This window comes from Mus caroli, unplaced genomic scaffold, assembly GCF_978045245.1.
Source record: "Mus caroli unplaced genomic scaffold, Mus_caroli_1 scaffold_2, whole genome shotgun sequence".
Classification (NCBI taxonomy): Eukaryota; Metazoa; Chordata; class Mammalia; order Rodentia; family Muridae; genus Mus; species Mus caroli.
Genome location: NW_028227257.1, coordinates 13,399,719 through 13,421,544, shown reverse-complemented (window position 1 = coordinate 13,421,544; position 21,826 = coordinate 13,399,719). Strand labels below are relative to the sequence as shown.

The window sequence follows — 21,826 nt, the reverse complement described above, 5'->3', positions numbered from 1 at the left end:
TAAGAGCTCCTGGGCTTCCAGCTCTTGTGCCTCTTTAGCTCCTAGACCCTTTATATCCTGGACTCTCCATCTCTTGGACTCCCCAGATGCTTAGGAAATCCATGGGCTTGCATGGGCCAGACCCTGTTCCCAAGTCAACCCAACCAGAAAGGCCCTGGTCTCAGTCCCCCTAGACAGTTGTACTGGGTACACACCTGCTTTGAAGTACCTTGAGTCTAGAGTCAAACCATGTTTTGTACATAAACAGAGCTCCTCGACATAAAAAACAGCTGTATATAAACAGCTTCAGGACCCTCCATATGCTGGACCTTCAGCTCCTGGGCTTCTGATCCCCCTAAATGACTGTGATAGGTCCTTTATCCACACCAAGCATTGAGAGTTCATCCCTGACCGTTCTTGTTGCTCAGTGACATTGAGAACAAGAGACAAGGAGATGAGTATGTGTGGAGGCCTACTGTGTATGGGCTGGGACCTCATTGGTAGCACACAGTAAGCGTGCAATGTCTGTGTGAAGAATAGACGTCAAACTGCACACTGAAGGTGGAGGCTAGACAGTGAGATCCACTGGGACATTCCACACATGCCTTTTCTCCCTTCCTTCTATGGCCGGCTTCAGCTCCCCTTTCCCTTGCAATTCTTTTGTGCAGGATCTCCCTATGTAGCACGGGATGGCCTGGAACTCACAGAGAAGTACCCGCCTTTGCTTCCCAAGTGCCACTATATCCAGCCAAGTCCAGCTGGCCTCGAACTCAGAGATCCACCTGCCCCTGCCTCCTGAGTGCTGGGATTAAAGATGTGCACTGCTGTTGTTACCACCACCACCACCACCACCACGCCGCCGGTACACGATAAGGTTTTTTTTGTTTTGTTTTGTTTTGTTTTTTGAGACAGGGTTTCTCTGTGTAGCCCTGGCTGTCCTGGAACTCACTCTGTAGACCAGGCTGGCCTCAAACTCAGAAATCCACCTGTCCCTGCTTCCCGAGTGCAGGGATTAAAGGCGTGCGCCACCATGCCCGGTGCACGGTGAGGTTTTAAGCTCTGACTTTTAGCTTGACCATATCGGGTTCTCTGAGGTTTGCTGTGCTCCATACCACACAGCACAGTCTGCAGTGGATGTCAGTGTTACCTCCTAGATCACATGTATCCAACAGGCCCTGCCTGGAAGCCTCTGCGTTACAGCCCGCTAATTGGTCTGAGCTTTGGGACCTCTGGGTTGTCCCTGGGGTGGAGAGCGATGCTCACAATTGTTCTAATTACTAACACGTGGGTCAATTGCTCTATATACATGACATGCTAAGTTATTTTTTCAAGTGTCCTTTTTCTGAATGGGAAGCATGGCTGGGGCACGTGGTGACGGATGGGGCCACACAGTGAGGAAGGTGGCAGATGAAGAGCTCAGACCTAGGCTTAACCACAGCAGAAGCAGGGCGGTGACTGTCACCTTCACCAAGGCCTGGTGATGGTGTCCTGGGGAAGCTGAGCATCCCTGTGCCTTTGAATGACTCTTGGGCTCCTTGGGGACAGACGTATTCTTTTATCATGACATTGATGGGGTGCTGTGAGGTGCCTCCAATCCCCAGAGGTGCCCCTTGGGGTGGCTCCAGGGGAATGGGATGCCCATGCCTGTTCACACACAGGGACAGTTCATGGAGGGGTGAGGGCCAGTGATCCTAACTGGCTTCCTCTACTTGAAGCAAGTGTCAGCTTCTCCTGGGGGTAGGAAGGACCGGTTACTATAGTGTGGTTCTGTCTGGTGGTGTTAGGAGTGGGGTTGTGATTAGAACTGGGGAGGGGACAGAATCCTAGAGTCTGGCAAACACCATGATGCAAGCCAGAATTTTCCACCCTTGATGCCACCTGTCTCTCTACTGATACCTGGTGGGCCACATCAGAGTCAAGCTCTGGAAGCCCTTCTCTTCCCTTCAGCTATTCAGACAACACCTGGCTATTCCTGGGGCCAGCATTTGAAATGCTGTACCATCCGGTGAGCCAGTCCACTGCTTTCTGCATTCAGACTATCAGACCTTGCCAGCTCCTTTTGGGCAGGCAATAGCTTCTCCTCTCCCAAGGGCTAGGCCTATTTCCCACTTGGGTGACACACCCAGGGGTGTAGTCAGCACCCTCCCACTGTAACAGCCCTCTAACCATTACACAGCCTCAGGACCTCCACTTTGTCCTCAAACTCACTAACAACCCCAGTCCTGCTTTTCTCTCTGTATGAATATGGTTCCCAGCACCTATGCAGCACACACACACACACACACACACACACACACACCAGCTCTTCCAAAGCACCAGCTCTTCCAGAGGCACCATCCTGGCTATGTGTTCTCCTCTCTGGCCCACTGTTCCGTACATCTATCTTCCTTGGTTTGGGTTTGTAGCCCTACGCGGCTGTCTCCCACCCTTCCTCCCTCCACCCATCCTACCTTCCCCCTGTCCATAGTGAACAGTTGTCTGCAGTGCCCAGCCTCTGGGGACCTGAGCTGGTTCCACTAACCATCAGACCCCTTCTGGAAGCTCAAGGAAAGAACCCCAGAAATTTTCACTGATGGAAAGCCAACAGGCTTTGGGGCTGTCTCTTACGTTTTGGGACTGAAAGCTCAGGGTTCCATCTCTTCTCTTGGCAGTGCCATGCCCTCTTCCTGCCTGGCAGCTCCTACTAGGGAAGAGCTAGGGCAGGCAGTCACAGGAGTATGGTCCTGGGGCAAGAATGACAGCTGGGGCTGCGTGGAAAAGCACTGAACATTGTGCCTCCTTTGCAGACAGTGATCTGCTTTATTGAAAAGGCCCCAACATGGGGCTGTAGAACCCACTTCTGTAATGTGAAAACACACAACTTAAGGGCTCCCAGGACTAATGGCCCTTAGCCAGGAAGACATAGCCACACACAGGGAAAGGGGCCAGCTTTCATGTTTCCTGTGAAGCGGCCAGCCAACCCAAACTTAGGTCGTCCAACACAAATCTGGGGACATATAGACAAAAACAGGCTTGGTTTCTTCCTTGACCAAACCTTGCCACAACACAGGGCCAGGATGAGGTTAGCCTGACATCTCTTGGTGTGATTCTGATGGGCAGTCTCCCCTCTTTCTCAGTGGGACTTAAACTTCAGGGCCCCAACCCCATGATTGTCAAATATCCCTACAACCACTAACTGCCCATTCTTCTTGTGAATTCTACATAGGGGTGCTTAGTACACTACTTGTGTGTGTATGTGTGTGTGTGTGTATGTGCACGTGTGTGTGTGTGTGTGTGTGTGTGTGTGTGTGTGTATGCATGCATGTGTGGGCACTTAGGCATGTGGAAGCCTGAGATGAATGGCTGGTGTCTCCTTCAATTGCTCCCCACCTTACCATTTCACACAGGACCTCTCATTGAACTCAGAGCCCACTGACTGGCCAAAACTGATGACCACTGAGCAATGCAGAGTCTGTGGTCTCTGCTCCCCTCCCCCAATTCCCTCCTCCTGAACCAGGGTTACAGGTAGGCATAAGTGTGCCACACGCGCATTTTTCACACGGGTGCTAGGGATCTGAGGTCCCATGCCCATGCTGTGTGGTAGGTACTTGACCAACTGAGCTATCTCCCTGGCTGGCTGGCTGGCTGGCTGGCTGGCTGGCTGGGTCTTTATCTGATGAAACCCTTCACTCTCTGATTCACGGAAGTAACATTGTGGAACGCCCTCACTGCCTATTTTTTGATGCATTGTACAATTTTTTGCAGGCAGTAGAGCCGAGGTTTACTACTGGGCTGGGCTGGAGATCAGTTGGTGGAGTACTAAGCATTGGAGAAGCCCTGTTTGTCCTCTGGGCATCTGCCTGTAATCTCAGCATTGATAGGCGGAGGCAGGAGGATCAAATACCACCCTCAGCTATGAAGCAAATTCACACACACACACACACACACACACACACACACACACACACACACACACAAAGTCTGTGTTTGTTGATCTAGCATGTGAGATTGTCTGTCTCTGGCACCACCATGCTGAATTAGCTTGTGTTTATTTTGACAGAGTTGATGATTGAACGCAGGCCTTTGAACATGCTAGACAAGAAATCTGCACCGAGCCCCAGTTTCATTTGCCCCTGTAAAGACCTGAGTAGGCACCAGCCATCTACGGGGACTTAGCTGATACCGAAGAATGACCTCTTTCCTCTTATACGCATGTGGATATGCGTACAGGTGGATCTACCCGTATAGGAAAGCCATCGGCTTACATTTGGGTGTCCTTAGCTGCTTCCTAACTTGTCCTTTGAGATGGGGGTCTCTGATGGAACCGGGGCTTGCCAGTGTGAGAAGACTAGGGGGCCACTGGGTCTCTGCCTCTCCAGCACTTCCTGGCTTTTCTGTGGGCATTGGGGATGGAACTCGGGTCTTCAGGCCTGTGCTATGAGCACTTTTAACAACTGAGCCATCTTTCCAGCCCAGGGGCTCTGAGGATTGAAAACATGAGCGACTTCTGCCATCCTTGGTGCTGAAGCAACTCTTGTCTGATCCCTTCTCCAGAGACTTGCTACCCAGGGTTGGGGTGGGGTGTACACCACCTCTGTGCAATAGACTCCCGAGGCTCTTTGGACAGGTATCTAAGACGATGCCGGCCTATGCTTGCTTGTTTTACATTGTGGGGAAACAGAGTCTTTGAGGGTGGGGCCTCCTTGGGAAAGTGGTGGGAGGTAGATTGTTATGGGGGACAAACACAACCGGAGTTAGTAACCTCAGAGTCTTGACGCTAATCTGCATGTGAGCACTCCAGCTCTTACCTGGACTACTGCAGTAGACGCTTACGTCACCTTCTGTGCTGCTCTTCCCTCCACAGACGGAGAGCAATTTCTAACAAATTAAGCAATGTCGTCACAATCCTTTTGGCACTCTCCCTGAACACCTGCTTCACCCAGAGCAAAAGGCAAAGTCCACTGTACTGGCTGGTTTTGCATCAACTTGGCACAAGCTAGAAGCAGAGAGGAAGGCGCCTCAGCTGAGGAAATGCCTCCATGAGATCGAGCTGTCAGGCATTGTCTCAATGAGTGATCAGTGTGTGTGTGTGTGTGTGGGGGGCAGGTCACTGTGGGTGGGGCCATCCCTGGGCTGGTGGCCCTGAGTTCTATAAGTAAGCAGGCTGAACAAGCCACAAGGGACAAGCCAGTAAGCAGTATTATCTCACGGCCTCTACATCAGATCCTGCTACCAGGTTCCTGCCCTGACTTCCTTTGGTGATGAACAACAGTGTGAAAGTGTAAGCTGAATAAACCCTTTCCCCACAGCTTGCTTTTCAGTCTTGGTGTTTTGTTGCAGTGATAGAAACGGTAACTAAGGCATCCACCTTTGGCTGATAGAACCTCAAAGGACCTGGAAAGTCATTGTCCTGATAACCCCACCTTTCCCTCTTGGGCTACTTTACCCTTCTAGCCACAGTGGAAACGCGCCAGGCACGTCCCTGTCTCAGGACCAGCTGCCATAGCTCCAACCTTCATAACATTCAGGTTTTTCCAAACAGTATCTCCTTGGAGGCTCCTGCTGGGTGGCCTGAAGATCACTGTCTCCTCCGCTGATCTCCACTGACTCGGGAGGAAGGGTTATCTTTGCTTTGAGTTCCTTCAAAGTTTCCAAGAGCTGTTTCAGAGGACTGAGCTCACAGGCTGTCAGTGGGTGTGGCCCTGGCCTCATGGGAATGAATGCCCATGGCCTTCCCTCTCTGCTTTTATCTTAGGCACAGATAACCCAGCACAGGCTGTTCCAGTGAGAGCCTTTGGGCAAGGACCCAGGCCTCTCTGTGGAGACCGAGGCGCTTGTGACTAACCCAGGGGCAGTCACAGTTGAAGGCCACAGTCAGACCACCGGAGTCTTAGTCATGTCTTCTTAGCGTTGGAGGAACCTGGCTCCCCACCCGTATTTGGAAAAACAGGACGTTTTCCTGGGATGTCTTCTAGAGCACTTGACTTTTGGACACTGTGGGCTCTTGCCTCTGTAACAAGTGCTAAGCACTGTGGCTGGGCGGCCATGTGGGAATGAAGGCGAATACATTAATACCCTTAACTGGAAATGTTTCCTTCTGATCATGAAGAGGACGACAGTGAGTGAATCCCGGTTCCAGGGGCTGCTGTGGAGGTTCAGTGGGTAAAGCACCAGCCATGCCAGCGTGAGGATCTGAGCTCCATTCCCAGTACCACATTAAAAAAGACAGAGGTGGTGACATGTGCCTGTAATCTCGGCGATTGTGTGTGCGTGTATATGTGCGTGTGTGTGTGTGTGTGTGTGTGTATGCATGCTCGAATGTGTGAGGGTGGTGCCGGTAGTGTTTGTGGTGGTGGTGTTAGGGGTGTTCGTGATGGGGTGGAGTTGGAAGATCAGGAGTTCAGCCATCCTTAGTTGCACGGCAAGTTCACGAGACTGTTTCAAAACCCAGCCAACCAATCGGCCAATGCAGAGCTAGCGATGTGGTGCAGTGGTAGAGCACTGAGCCCAGCATGTTCAAACCCCAGCACCACCTCAGCCAGGAGATACTGCTGGAGTGGTGAGAAAATTGAGTGGATGGCTAACTTTCTTGATGGGCCCATGGGTACTGATGGACCACCCCCCCTCCTCAGGACCACCCACCCACCCACCACCCGACATTCCCTGTGCAGCCATGGCCTGGAACAGGGCTGGCATCGGATAGAAAGACCAGAGCATGCACCTACCACCTGACTGGTTCTACTTCTGCCAAAAGGTACCAATAAGCAGGTGCAGGAGGGACCATTCTGCTGCAGTCAAAGACCCCAGCGTGCAGCAGATGGGGACAAGAGGCCATAAGCTCAGGCCAAGGGCAAGAAGACCTCCATCCTGAGGTCACATTGCTTGTGATGGTCATGTGGCAGCCCTCACCTAGTGTTGAGTGTCTCCAGAATGTCTATATTGAAAGGGGATCTTCCTATCTATAGGCCACCTTACCGGAGAAACATCTGTTTAACAGTCACTTTGGGAGATGAGATGTCTCAGAATAGCTCTGTCCCTGGCAGGGGGTGAGAGGGAGGCCTGGGAGGGGGGTAAAGCAGCAGCAGCCAGAAGCAACATCTGGGCAGAGGCAGGAGCTGAGGTCCATGGTGCACTAGATGCTGTCAGCTCCAGGTTCTCAGAGGCCAGGTGAATATTGCAAGATCTCAGGTATGGTTCCCTGGTTGATGGTGTCAAGGGGAACCCTTCTCACTCCGGGGAACTCCAAAGTCAAGCTGGTGCTACAAACCCCCAAGTCAATCAGGCAGATGCCAGGAGGCCACACTGAACTCAGCTGCTGAATTCTGGGATGAAACGTCACAGTTATTCTGTCGATCTCTCCTTTGTCATCTGTTGGCTCTGCAGTGGAGGCTTCTGGGAGAAAAGCCCAATGGTCTCTCTCAGTGGTAGGGTATCAAAGGGGGAACTCTGAACGATTGGTCTCCACTCTCTGAGGGCCTGCTCAAGATTGCACGCACAGCAATCTTGTCACACTGGGTAAGTATTTAAGGACATAGGGATTGTAGGTGTTGGCCCAGGTTTTGGGGAATGTCACAGAGCCAGTTACCCAGTCACTAAAAGAGACACCTGCAAAGCAAAGCCTGCATCCTATCTGTGGCTGGCTGGTTTTTTTTTTTTTTTTTTTTTGTCAACTGATATAAGTTGGGGTTAATTGGAAAGATGGTACATCAGTTGAGAAAGTGCCCTCACCAGATTGGCCTGTAGGCAAGCCTGTGGGGCATTTTATTGGTTGATGATTCATGTGGGAGGGCCCAGCCCACTGTGGGCGGTACTATCCTTAGGTGGTGGTCCTGATTCCTATAAGGCTCCAGGCTGAGCAAGCCATGGGAACAAGCCAGTAAGTGTAGTTCTCCATGACCTCTGCTCCAGTTCCTGCCCCAGCTCCCAGGGATGATGAATTACAAACTGTAAGATGAGGTAAACTTTCCCCTCTCCAAGTTGGGTTCGGCCATAGTGTTTTATTAGCACAGTGAGAGATAAGCCTAGCTAAGACACCGCTGTCTCTGCACAAGACACCGTGATTGGTTCTGCACCACCTGCCTGGCACAATGCACTGCCTACCCAGATGCAGAACTGGGGTCCACTGCTGTTCTCCCTCAGCTGCCTGCTCAGGAGCACCAGCCCCTAGCCCCAGCTGGTCTCCCTGCTGTTCACACTCTCATCCTCAAGCCAGCCCCTCCCTACTCACAGTTAGGCTCACCTGAGTCCCTACATCTCCCTGTCATCTACCCTTCTTCCTGAGCCTGGGCAGCATCTCCAAGATCCTGATGAGACTGTGCCTACTACAGGGCTCTGCATCTGCCGCCCTGCCCCCAGTGCTCTTTCTGGAGCCGTCCACATGGGCAGTGGCTCCCCAGTGTACAGATTCCACCACACCACTCAGTGCTAGAGGTGCTGTCTCCACCAGGTCCCTTGTCTACCCTGTTGTGACTCAGACCCCACCTGCCCACCATCACCTGCTTCCCTTGCTTCCTTCTCAGTGGGTCTAGCTTCTGTCTCACAGTGCACCTAGCCCACAACCGACCCTCTTGTGACTAGTAAGTATGTCACCAGCAATCACATTTGACCTCAGCACCCTTATCCTCAGAGAGTGGCCAGCACCAACAAACTCCTGCACCCACTGGTTTTGACTCACAGGAGGTCCTGGCAGAAGATCAGAGAAGGAAATTGAGGCTTGTATCTGAATTCCTCCTCCTTCCTCTCTGTGTGTGGGCAGAGGGTATGACAGTGTTGGGTGGCTCTGCATCCGGGTTCCAGTAACTAACCTGAGGGCACAGCAGCCTCCCTGTATGCTTTCTTCAAGCCCGTTCACCCCTAGCAAAGACGCTAAACCCTCTGTGACTTGGCCAAACCCAAGATCACGTGACTATATAAGAATGCCCACAGCCCATGTGACTGCTGGGGCGTGGTCCTCAGGGGCTGGTCTTCACTTACTGTTTTATCCTTTTTTTGCCCTTTGCCCTTTGCTTCCTGTTGCCAAGTATGTGGCAGTCCTGAAGCACAAGGTGGCCTTGAGGACAGATGTGACACAGAAGGGATGACAGAGTAGAGAGTGAGAGACTCTTGACACCACCACTCCAATTCTGGGCCACCAGCCCCCAGACATTTTTATGTGTCTAAGAAGGAATGCTAGGTCTCATTTTCCCAAGCAGCCAAGCCTAATTCTGACACACTTTCTAGAATTCACGCGAACCTGCCCCTCAACACCCTTGTTGACGAATAAAACTAGAAAACCCTCGCAGGAATGCACTTGGCAGTTTGAACCCAGGATGGGCCACTCCTGAGATAACCTGCATCCACACGCCTTCATTTTGCTGGTGAGTGGCAGCTGGAATGTTCAGAATGGATGTCGGTGGATGAAGCTGCCCTGAACTGCTGCCTGGAATCTGGGTGCGTCTCCCTGGCTGCCTGCCATCTGGCCCCCGTGAGAGCCGAGGGTTTCCAACCCATCCCTTGGTTACCGGTCAGCAGGGGAGTATAGTCTCCTCATCTGCCAGATGGAACGTGGAAAATGGGGCTGCCGGGCTCTCCTTTCCTGAGTCTGCTTTGCGCAGGATGTGGACATCAGAGCTGGGGACCTGAAGTCCTCAGTGTCCAGTAAGTGCACCCAGTAAGGTGCACACAAGCCTAGGAGCTGTACCTTGTCCCACTGTCCCCACTACATGCCTGAACCTCAGAAATCAAGGCTCACCCTCAGCTCCAGACTCCACCATGGCTGTCTGTGGAGTGGCTCCTTGCTTGGGGGCACTGAGCGACCCCATCAACTTTCCCCCACAGCTTTGCAGTCCCTGGAGATCTTGTCCACAGGTCTCACTTGTGACCCATCTGCCCATCTTTCCAGCTTTGCCTCTGAGCCTGCACCACTGCAATAGAGCACTGGCTGGGCTCCTCTTGTGCCTGGACAGCTGTAGACTCCGCACCTGCCTCATTGTACAGTCAGCCTCTTCTCCACCTAGTGAAATAGAAGTCAGACTGTTTCCCTTCTCTGACCCATGTATGCCTGACATCCACCCTCCCCAGAAATTCAAGTCCTCTCCCTGGTTTGGCCTCACGCCCTCACATTATGAACATCACCATCAGCACGCCTCAGACTTCCCACTTTCTGTGCCCTGGGTCACAATGCTGCCACTCTGTCAGCCTGCATGCCTCCGGCCCTTTGCACAAACTGTTACTGCTGCTTGAATGTGCTTCCTAGAATTCCTGTTAATAAGTTCCCTGGCCTTTCTTGATCCTGTGTTCCCTTTATCAATGAGATCATTATGGATAAAGTTTCACACGACCCCCAACTCCCTTCCCTCTTTGCGTGACTTCTGATCCTTTCTTACCACCTTCCCTGTCATATGCAGTGTTTTTTTTTTCCTTCTTCTTCTTGTTTTGATTTTCCGAGACAGGGTTTCTCTGTGTAGCTCAGGCTGTCCTAGAAGTGACTCTGTAGCTCAGGCTGTCTCGGAAAGCAGAGACCTTTCTGCCTCTGTCTGCAATCGCTGGGATTACAGGTGTGGACCGCCACTGCCCAGCTTTTAGTTTGTATGTTTTGTCTTGGTTATTGACACACAGCTGGGCTAGATGCCCAGCTCTGTAGTAGATTCTGTTACTTTGTTGCTCTTTGCACATCAGTCAAGATTCTGTCTAGTTTGTTACTTTGTTGCTAGTTACCCTTCTCTAAGAACAAGTGCTCAGTGAATGAGGACGAGGGAGCAAGTGAGGGTCGCATGGTTCATCCTGCAGCAGATGTGTGGGGGAATGCTGAACACCCCCTAACTTAACCTGGCTGCTTGTGTCCTCCAGAGCCAATGTCCAGTTTCCCTTGAGGGGAAACTCAATTCCAGGCTAGAGGTTTCTGGGCTGTCTAATGGCCCCACTGGCTGCACTGGCATTTATACAGAAGTGCTTAGCAAGATGTCTGAAGGCAGAGCCAGCTTGGAAGAAGGTGGGGATGAGGTCACACAGAGACTGGTGACATCTGGAGGAGGCACCCTTGGATCTAAATACACCTGAAACTCCAAGTACGCTTGAACTTCTCATTTCAGTCCCCAGTAAGTTGCTGGTTCCAGTTCATCCAGCATTGCTTGGGCTGAGTTACAGGAAGTCACTTGTAACCAGGAGAGGCGAGACCAATGGGCTGAGGCTATGCCTGTCTGATTTTGTTTTCTTTTTGAGACAGTCTCAAATGTAGCCCAGGTTGGCCTGAAACTTGTGATCCTCTTGCCTCTACCTCCTGAGTGCTGGGGTGACAGACATATACAACCATGCCTGGGTTCATTCATGAGCTGTCATAGCTGATGAGACACCTGTCCCCACACTACCTTAATGGCCTATCTGACAGTCCCACATAGCTGACCTTTGACACTTATGATGGAACAATCCTATCTAACAGATCTGCTCCAGGCTATGTGTGACTCTCCCTGGGCTCTCTCAGAAGCCAGCTGAGCTCTGGAGATGCCCTGAAGTTGGCCTGCATCCACTTAACTTGGCCAGTGCTGGCAGAACCCAGCATTTCCTTGGCTTCCCTGGGCACAGCTCAGCGTTGTGACAGGACTGTGGTGTCACACATAAGCCCATGCCGCTGTTCTGCTGATGTTCCTGTATATCTTCAGAGATGTCCTCACTCTCTGCAAGTGACAGACAACCCAGGTGCTCAGTCACTAGTGCTCTGGGAACCCAGCACCCAGCGATTCCAAATGACAATCAGGGAACTGCAGGCACAACGGAAAGGCAAGACGACCACAACCAACAACCATGAGATAGATTGAGCCCTTCTCGCTGGGTCCTGATGAGTGTGGACAGCTGTCCCCACCTGGGACTGGAAGGAAGCCCAAGATTAGCTCTGCTGAGAGGCCTCCAGCCAGAGGCCCTCTGGAGCTGCCTCACAGACAAGCAGAAAATAGCAGCCGATGAATTTTTCAGGACCACCCTCGGTTTGCCAGTGGTGGCCAACTGCGAGATAATGTGCCGGGCTTTTTGGGCACATGCATTATTGATCTGGGTCTGTCTGGTTTATAAAAAGCCCGTCAGGCCCCCAACTACCTACTTCCTGTCCCACCCTCCTCACAGAGGCTCAGTTTTGTTTGCTTAGGACACAACAAGACACTCGAGGAGGTAACGGTTGGTGGGCACCAATCTCTGTCATCCAGGGCTGTGGGCAGGAGCTGTCACAGCACAGAATATGCAAGTCCTTGTCTCGAATGACTGGCTCCCTGAAATTTACATTTCGGAACACTCACTCTCCTGAGCAATGATGCACATCTGCAGATTCTGCCGATGAGAGTACTTGCGACAGTGAAGCATCAACATGGACACTCTCTAGATAGGCCATCATCCATCCCGGAAATGGGCTGAGCACAGCAGTGATGAAGGTCATGGTTCTAGGTTCAAATCCTGTTTCAACCTGGACATGTGGTTTAACACCTCTGTGCCTCACTTTCCCCATTGGTAAGATGGAGAGAGGGATGGATGTAGCTACTTAGTCGGCCTTGGTTCATTCTTTCTCCCCCCTTTATTTCATCCATGGGCTCCTGATTTGTTTGCTTACACTGGTTTTGATAAGAGTCAGATTCAAAGTTGTGATGCGATTCGGGCTTAGCAAGGGCATTGTCCTGAAAGTCGGCATTTAGTTGATGCTGGGTCAGGTCCTGCATCCGTGCATCCAGGTATACACAGCTTGCTCTGAGCCTTCATCCTTACCCATCTCAACCCTCTGCTCCTGCTCTTGTCCCTGATGTTAATCAGCGTAGCAGTGGGGTCCCTCGGGAACTCAAGTGAGGCCACACACTCCCTCCTGACCTGTTTCACTAAGAATGACACTGAAGGTGCATGTGGTGCCTCATGCCTGTCTTCCTAACACTCAAGTGGCTGAGGGAGGAGGATCTTGAGTTCGAGGCCAACCTCTGCTCTATAGCAAGACCTCGTTTCAAAACAAAACCAAAGACGACAACAACAACAAAAATCCCAACCCAATATCCCTCTGCCCCTTCACGGGGGTCACAGGGCTCGTGGTTTATCAATATTGTATCCCTTTGCCAGCACAGTATCCCCCACCCCACCCTGCCAGCGCCCCCAGCACCTGGCAGAACAAACACCTACTATTCTCAATAAACCTTTGCTGTTGGACCGTGGAGCCATGTGGGCTGCTTTGGGTGCCCTGACACCAGAGCCAACAGCTTGGCAGTCACAGGAAGGGAGCCCAAGGGCCCAGAGGCCAGGCCCGGCTGCATACAAATCACCCCTGTTCCTAGGCCTCACAATGCAGACTCCCCACAGATCCCTCCTTCCCCATGAGCAGATCAGCACCCTGCATGTCAAGCTGTCGATAAAGTTCTGAGCCCTGACTGCTTCTGGGCCATTGTTTCTGTACTTAGAATTCCCTGAGAAGAAGCCCTGCTTGGGGTCATCAGTACCCACTGTGTCAAGGCTGGCTGGAGTTTAAGCAAGTGGCACTTTTGGGTAGTTAAAGCATAGACTCGAGTTGCAAAGATCTGCCCTGTAAGTCACTCTGTCATTGCCACCAACTATATTCCATTGTCCTCAGAGAGCAGACAGGAAAGGACCCATCCCTCATCTGGTCAACAGCATCCACCTGGTCAGGAATAACAACCACAACCCCACCCTTCGCTGGTCTCCGTTTTACCTCCCTTTCCGGGCTCCAGCCATATCTACTTCCTTGATCCTGCCCCAGGGCCTTCGCACATTCTCTTCTCCCCTACCTGGGACACCCACTTCCAGATTTTCACAGTGCACAGTAGGAGAGATGATTTGGAGGGGCATCTAACTTGCAGAAGGAAACCGCATTACCGTGCACACTGTGCAGTATGAAGGTCCCAAGCTCCATGTGGCTGTGCAGCCTGGGAGAGGGGGCCAGTCCTAAGACATGGCATGCCAGCTGTTGGGGGCAAGGGAAGGGAAGGCAAAGCATTCCCAAGGAATCCACGCTGCTGACCGCGCTTCAGGTGATTGCACTCATTTCATTTTACTTTTTTTTTCTTTAAATTTCTGGATCTCATGTAGCCCAGGCTGGCCTCCCACTAGCTGTGTAGTCAGGCACTTTTGATCTGTTTGCCTCCGCCTCCCTAGCGCTGGGCTCACAGTTCCGTGTCACCTGGTGTTTGTAGTGCTGGGCGGAGACAGAATGCAGGGCTTTGCAAATGCCAGGCAAGTGCTCTACCAACTAAGCCACATCTCTAGTCACTTGCATTTGTGGCTCAGATTGCACAGTTTTTCCCTCGGTGCTGGGGAATCAGGCCCTGATGATGTTCAGGCTCCCGTATTAACTGCCATGCTCTTTGCTAATAGCCTGTATCCCCCTTATTCACCCTAGATGACCGCGACACAGGGAGCTAGGTCTTACGGTACCGCTCAGGGACTAATGACTAGTGAGAATGCCCATCTATACTCTTTGGTTTTGATCTGTGTTTGGTTGAATCTGCAAATGGAGAACTGAGGATACAGAGGGTCGAGTGTTCCCATGGGGCAGCATGGACATGGGGTTCAGCTGGGGAGGAACCCATATGCTGACTTCAAGGTGAGAAGACAGGGGGAGGGAGAGATGGGGCTCACTGGGAGATGCTCACAGGTGATCCAAAACAGATCTAGATTGACTCTTTTTTTTTTTTTCCTCGAGACAGGGTTTCTCTGCAGTCCTGGCTGTCCTGGAACTCACTCTATAGACCAGGCTGGCCTCGAACTCAGAAATCCGCCTGCCTCTGCTTCCCGAGTGCTGGGATTAAAGGCGCGCGCCACCACGCCGGGCATTAGATTGATTCTTGAAGCCCTTTTTGGTGGCCTCCGTTTTGGCGTCTCCTGCCAGTGCTTCTTGTAGCAGAAAGAGCAAAAGCTGTGACATTGCTCAGATGGGAAGGGACAGGGGATGGCTTAGCTGTCAGCCAAGGCCATGGCCCAGTGGCTTGGGAGAGCAAATGGTTGACAAGAGCAAACTGAGCACAGTCTCTCCGCTCCTTAGGTTGTAGACATTGGGGAGTCAGTCTGCATTGGGAAGATGGGGATCCCTACCCTTGCGGGTCACCACGAACCCACATTCTCAAGGCCCCCAAGTGTGAGCTCAGGTGCAAACTCCACACAACTGCCTGGCACCTGGAGTTTCTATGGGGGTGTGGGGACATGGTCCTTCTAGAGCCCCAGGTGTCCCTGGCTGGCTCAGCCACTTACCCAGCTCCACATCCTGGTCATCCGTGAGCACCAAGATGATGTTGGGCCGGATGTTCCTGCGGTCCCTCTGGAAGCGTCCCTTCAGGCGGGGATGGGAGAGGAAGGCCGAGCTGCCAGCCAGCAGGGAGAGGAGAGAGATGGACAGCAGCCATAGTGGCAGGCCAGGGGGTGCCATTGGCGTGGCTTGCTGGTCCTTTGCTTCTTCCCGGATGCAGAGGCTGAGGTGGTGTCGTGAGGATGGGATTCCTTCCCCTCTTCCCTCAGGATCTGAAGGATGAGAGGGATAGGTGAGAGTTAGTACTGACCCCGCTGGGCTTGCATGCTGCCTCACACAAGGAAGGGTCAGTGTGGGCAAGAAGAGCCTTCCCCACTGTCTAAGATGGCATGAACACAGGGCCGGCTAAGCTAGAGAAATTGTCTCAGGGGCAGATTGGCAGCAGAACTGTCCACAGGAACTCCCCTGGTGGAGAAACTGCCCTGAAGCATAGTAAAGAAACCCTTCACAGACAAGAGCTCTGTGTACCCACCTACCCAGACACAGCAAAGGAGAAGCCACCAGCACCCCTGCTTGCCTCTTCCCTTCCAGCTCCAGCAGCAGGAGGCTTGGGTTACTGGGGTGCTTTGGGCTGTATGTTCACAGGTTCTTGGCTCAGACCCACCCCTTGGGGGTTGTTGTCCTCACAAACATCAGAAGAACCCCAGTTTCCCCATGGCCAAGCTAATTACTTTTAACACGGCCATGGATGGATGGCCCTCATCCCCTGATCCCACAGTTGGGCAGAAGGGTTCCCATTAGATTGACCTTGCGGAGTAAACAAGATGACTACAGAGAGCATTCCACGCTAGCCTCTGTCATCCTTGACCTCAGGCAGACTGTATCTCCAGCAAAGGTGGGTGAGGGAGGTGGGATGTGATCCCAGAGCAGCAGCTCAGCCACCTCTCGCAGGGTGGGGGGTGGGGTGGGGGGCGGAGAAGGGAAGACTATGTGCCATTGAGTCAGGACACATCACTATAACTATGACCTTGAAGGAGTCTGTCTGCCCTGTTGACTATGGAGGTATGGGAAGGGGATGCTAGCCACCACCCCAGAGCCCTACCCAGGGCCCCCATGGGGTTGTGTGGCCTGCTGTTGTCACCATGTCATTCGCCCCAGGGCTGTAAAATGCCCAGGGGTGTTCTTCTCCTCAGGGCAGATGAAGGATGTCCCATGAGGGGCAGAGATGAGGCCTGTGTTGGTCACAGCTAGATCCCCTGCTCCTTGGGCAGTGCCTGATGCAAATGACTAGGTAACTAGAGGGGTGGAGATTGGAAGAAACTCTAAATTCTGCAGAGGGAGGGATGCTAGGTTCTAGAGGGCCATGCCACACTTAGAGTCTACACAACTCAGAGACCTAGGGCACCCACATGCTTCTCCAGAGGGGCTCCCAAGGAGGAGTCAGCCTTCATGGTGCTATCATTAGAGAGGCACCAGGGACGGTCTGGGTGGGTGCTGTTCACCCTCTTGATCTCTCTCCACAGGGAACAGAGCCTGTCTCCACCTCTGGAAGCCATCTGAGAGCTCAGTTATTTTTCCTCCTTCTCCCTGCCCTCCCCTCAGTAACTCCCCATCTGTAGCCACGGGTCTGCTGGGGCCACATGGATTGCTTCCTCCTCTTGTCCCTTGCTCCAGGGTAGCAATGGGCCCTGCCCTCTGAGGGCCCCAGAGTCTGCATCCCTCTTTGTTGCTGGTGGAGCCTTTCTGACCTCTGTGTCTGTGGTCACCTCTCCCACTGAGTGGTGAGTACCCAGTTCCAACCCAGGTGCTGTGAGGGGTTGACAGAGTGTCCTTGAACATTTGCCTCTCCCCTCCCCCACCCCACCCCAAGAGGGGTTGTTTTGTGGGGCAAAGACTGTGAGTGATTCCCAGTGCCTGCCCCAGTGTCTCCACAGAGATCTGGGAAGGGAGTCATGGCACCAGGCCACTGAGGACACACTAAGAAAAGAAGCCTGGCCTGCTCACTGAGGGTGGTGTCCATGAGGGTCGACACTGGCCGCCTTGGCCTCCTGCCATGTTAAAACCCTTATCTAGCCGGGCGTGGTGGTGCACGCCTTTAATCCCAGCACTCGGGAGGCAGAGGCAGGCGGATTTCTGAGTTCGAGGCCAGCCTGGTCTACAAAGTGAGTTCCAGGACAGCCAGGGCTACACAGAGAAACCCTGTCTCGAAAAACCAAAAAAGCCGGGCGGTGGTGGCGCACGCCTTTAATCCCAGCACTCGGGAGGCAGAGGCAGGCGGATTTCTGAGTTCGAGGCCAGCCTGGTCTACAAAGTGAGCTCCAGGACAGCCAGGGCTATAAAGAGAAACCCTGTCTCGAAAAACCAAAAAAAAAAAAAAAAAAAAAAAACCCTTATTTACCACCACAGAGAGCCAATGTGGTGGCCTCCCCTGATCCACCCTGCATGACAGCTAAAAGCACAGACTTTTGAGTTCCTGGTCTGGTCACTTAAAACTACCGTGCCTCAGTTTCCCCCACAGACAGCTGGGCATGAGAGATCACACACTGCAGTGTGAATGCTCTCTGGAGGCAGTGATCACCCTCCTGCTGGGTTTCCACAGCCCCTTCCATGACCCCACCCCCCACCCCCCATGGGCTCTCCTCATCTGCCCAAGACAGCCAAGAAGACAGACTCACCGTCCCCACAGGCACCCAGAGAGGACTACAGAGAGCATCTGAACCTTGCCCTCCTGACTGCCTGGTGTCTCTCCTGGCCCCAACTCTGTCCCCCAACTTCTTCAATCCAATGCCACAGTCCCCATTCCTGTCACCTTCCTATCCCTTTCCTTGCTTAACCCACTCTTTTCTGTTGTTTTGGGAACAAGCTCTCAGTGTAGCCTTGAACTTGCCATGTAGCCGGGAATGACCTCACCTCCACTTTTGGGTACTGAGATTACAGGGGTGCACCACCATGGCTTATGCTATGCCAGGGATCAAACTCAGGGTAGGCACAAGCTAGGCAAGCCCACAACTGGGCGTCACCCTAATCCTTGACATCTTCAGACTCATTTTAAACGGCAGGTGAGGTAGCAATGCCATCACAGCGCTCGGGAAGCTGAGGCAGGAGACTCACAATGGAGTCACAGCATCTACCACCACGATAAATAAACAAACAAATGCACACTCTGAATTGGGAACCTCTTTCCCCCAGTGTGAGGGGGACAGAGTCATCCCTTCTCTGTAGAGTGGCTCCCATGGAGCTAAAGAAAGCTGATGGTCTCCCTGTGCACTGCAGGAGGGCCCTTTCAAACACTCTGTTCTCCTGAGTGAGGATACCAGCTGATGCCAGAAGCCAACACACACTGCCACCCAATCTGGAGGGAAAAGGAGGCTGGCGTGAACAGATTCCTCACCCCTGAACTACTCCAAATCAGGGTCATTCTCCCAAAAGCGCACTTATCAAGAGGCCAAGGGCCCCTCCCGAAGCACCAATGTAGATACACTGAATGTCCCAGAAGTATTTCTTCGTGCTTCTACAGGAAGTGGCACAGTCCAGAGGGAATTCCCACAGGCTGCCCCACAGGGCCTCCAGTGCCAGCTTTGCAGCCAGGACTCATGTGAGCAAACACTCCTGCGATCCCAGCGTGTAAGGCCCTGGGTGACTCTCCCTCTGAGCCCTTCACAGCTATCAGTCCATCTAAAGTGCAGAACTGCCTAGTGACGATGACGTCATGCCCACTCTGCAGATGAGGAGAGGAAGACACGGATTGCTAAAATCATTTTCCCAGGACTGTAGGTTCTGGGCAGGCAAGGTTCAAACCCAGACTGGATTTGGCTGGCACGGTGGAAGCCCGTAAGCAGGTCTGTAGGCAGGTTCTTAAGAGACTTCCATTCTAGCCGCAGTCTTTCCTGCCCCAAAAGGCAGCAGCTGGGCAGGTACCCTCCCGAAGCCTCTTTAGCTATCACAGTGATGGGGATGGGGGTAGGGTAGAAGCAGATGTCATCTGCTGGGCTCCAATCCCAGCCCTGGCTCTGCATGCTGGTCTCAAGGAGCCCTTCTTGCCCCGGATAGAGGCTGAGTTCCGCCACACAGAGCTGTGGCATGAGAGGGGCTAATTATCTGTCAGCCCGAGCTATCCGTGGGTCGATTTTTGATGAGTCCCCCCCCCCCAACCCCCACCCTGATGACTTCTCCTGGCTCTGTGCCAGCTTCTCTCTGGACACAGAAGAAATCAATTAACAACGACAGGAGACATTCTGCTTTCTCCTTCTTGGTAAGAAGATTCACAATCGTTGCACAGAATGCCTCTGGACCATGTGCTGTCTGTCTCAGAGCATCCTGTCCACCACTGCGCACACCACTTCCCCCATCAGCTCATTTCAAAGCCCGTCTAGCCCCTTCTCTTCTCACTGGACTTGGCAAAGGCTCCCCGCAGCCTTGCAAAGTATCTCTGGAGACATCTAAAGTCCCAAGAGTGTGAAGACACCGCTACACTTCTGCATCTATGTGCCACTCTACGTGGGGGCAGGTCTTGGTGTGGCTGGAGATTCCTGGCCCACGGAGCTCAGCTATGGGGAATCCTCAGGGTCTCACTCAGGATACCTGGAATGTCTGTTTTCCTCTGGGGGTCTCCAAGTCCCACAAGAAGGGTAGAGAGTACAGGAAGGACCATGCAGCTGACAGGGTCGGAGCTGAGGAAGGACTAGTCTGGGGTACACAGAGATACCATGAGCTGCGAGCAGAGCCCTGCCACAGACTGGGACCACCTGGATATGAAGTAAGGTATTTGGTGGCAGGAGTGTCCCCCCCACTCTCCCAGGATGGTTGACACAACCCCTAGCGGGTTCTACTTCTCTCACCAAGCAGCCAGAATTCCACTAAAGAAAAAACAAGGCCTGTTCTTACTGAAAAGCCTCCAAGGTTCTACCCCACCCAGGGTAAAACCACAGAGTTCCCAAAGGGCACAAAGACAAGACCCTTCACAATCTCACCCTAGCCTCGACTCTTCTTTGCATTCTCTCTCCCTCCCACATTGGCTCTGTATATGCTTGGCATGTCTCCACCCCAGGACCTTTGCACTGGCCACTCATTGGGATCTCTTCCCAGCCCCTTCCGCCCAGACTTTGCTCACATCTCAGCTTTGCACAATGAGATTGAAGCACTGGCCACTTTAGCCACTTGTTAGTCTACCTGCCAATCTCCCTGCCAGAATGTCACCTCCCCGAAGGCACAGATCTCTGTCAGTGAGTTTTCTCCCTTCCTGTGTCCCCAACACCAGTGGGTGCTCAGGTTTGTTCCTGATGTAGCATAGAATATTCTCCCATCTGTCTCCTAGTAACAGCCCTCCACTGTGCCCAGAGGCCACTTGTGGCTCAGTGTGGCTGCAGCAGCAAGGTCCACGGACACAGGTAGAGCCAATGAACATCTCTCATCTTTGGCTCCAGTGACTGGCCCAGAGGTGGGCATGTGACCCAGGTCTGACCAATGAGAGACTAGGAGCCTGGGAGACTTCAGAAGCCCTGTCCTGGGTGCTGTGCCCCCCTGTGTGTGTGCATGTTTGTGTGTGTGAGTGTTGTTACTCATGGATTGAATGGAGCCCAGAGAGGATTTGGGTAATAATGGGTGGGACTAGTCGGGACTGTCCTTCAGGAGGGAGCATAACCCCCAACACAATCCTCAACGCCCATCCCGTGTTACCTGTGTAGCCACACATACAGCAGCACTGAGAGGCACAGATGAGGAAGCTGAGGCAGGACGGGTTCAAAATCGGCCATGAATAATGAGGCTTGCAACCCTGTCCCCCAAGAGGTTCCTCAGGAAAGGTCACATCAGAGCGTCAGTGCTATCTATCTGCCTCTGGGTGAGCTTGTCAAGGGGACAACAGGAGGGACCGGTAGGGAGAGAAGGGAGGGGTGCTCTGGAGGCCCCTGGAGGCAGGTCTCTGGGAAGTAAGCTCACGGCTCTACGGCTCTACAGAGAGCCACAGCTCTGTCCGTAGGTGCCTTCTGCTCATGAGAGGTAAGCAAGGGTGCACCCAGATGTCCTGACCCCAGGTCCTTTTCTTGCAACTCCCATTCAGAAGCCCAGAACAATAGCCAGGTCTGAGGTTTAGTGAATAGGAAGAATACAGAGAAACTGCTGGCGGGGACAGTCAGGGAAGACTGCCTGGAGGAGGGTGAGGAATATCAAGTTTGAGGTGCTCAACAGATAGATACAAAGGCCAGAGAAGCCCTGGAGCTCAGGGAGAGCTTGAAGAAATGGTAGTGGGTGTGGCCTTAGGCTGAGGGAAAGAATGCAGAATGGGAGGGGAACATGTGGCCATGCAGACGGCTAGCCGTGGCATCTCCTGCCTCCTAGGTGCAGGCTCCCTCCAGGGCTCTTTGGCTTGACAGGGAGCTTCTGGGGTCTATGGGACATTTCCCCATGTCCCCATGTCCTCTTCTAAGGTCCAGGGCCTGGGCACCCTGGTGCCTTTTTCTGGGATTCCAGCTAGAAACAAGAGAACCAAGCTAGCCCTGAAACAGGATAGGGACGAGAGGACCCTTCTGAGGGGCTCGGGGGTGGAGGCTCGATATTAACACAGGGCTCCGTCTCTGGGTAGGTAACTCAGGCATGAAGAAAACAGTGAACAGTGGTCCGGGAGCTCGAGCAAGATGATAGGCAGCTGCAAAACCATGGAGACTCCAGAACATT

At 52.9% G+C, this 21,826-nt stretch overlaps 1 protein-coding gene across 6 annotated transcripts in view; it reads right to left on the bottom strand.

The window, feature by feature from the left end:
• The window catches only part of Sulf2 (sulfatase 2), an 81,301-nt gene that overhangs the window by 44,410 nt on the left and 15,065 nt on the right, over positions 1-21,826 (bottom strand). For all 6 annotated transcript variants that reach the window (XM_021157065.3, XM_085832257.1, XM_021157066.3 and 3 more), the window contains exon 2: positions 15,160-15,426. In XM_021157065.3, coding sequence (XP_021012724.1) covers positions 15,160-15,334 — 175 coding nt within the window. In that variant the 5' untranslated portion in view covers positions 15,335-15,426. The remainder of the gene's footprint in view (positions 1-15,159; positions 15,427-21,826) is intronic.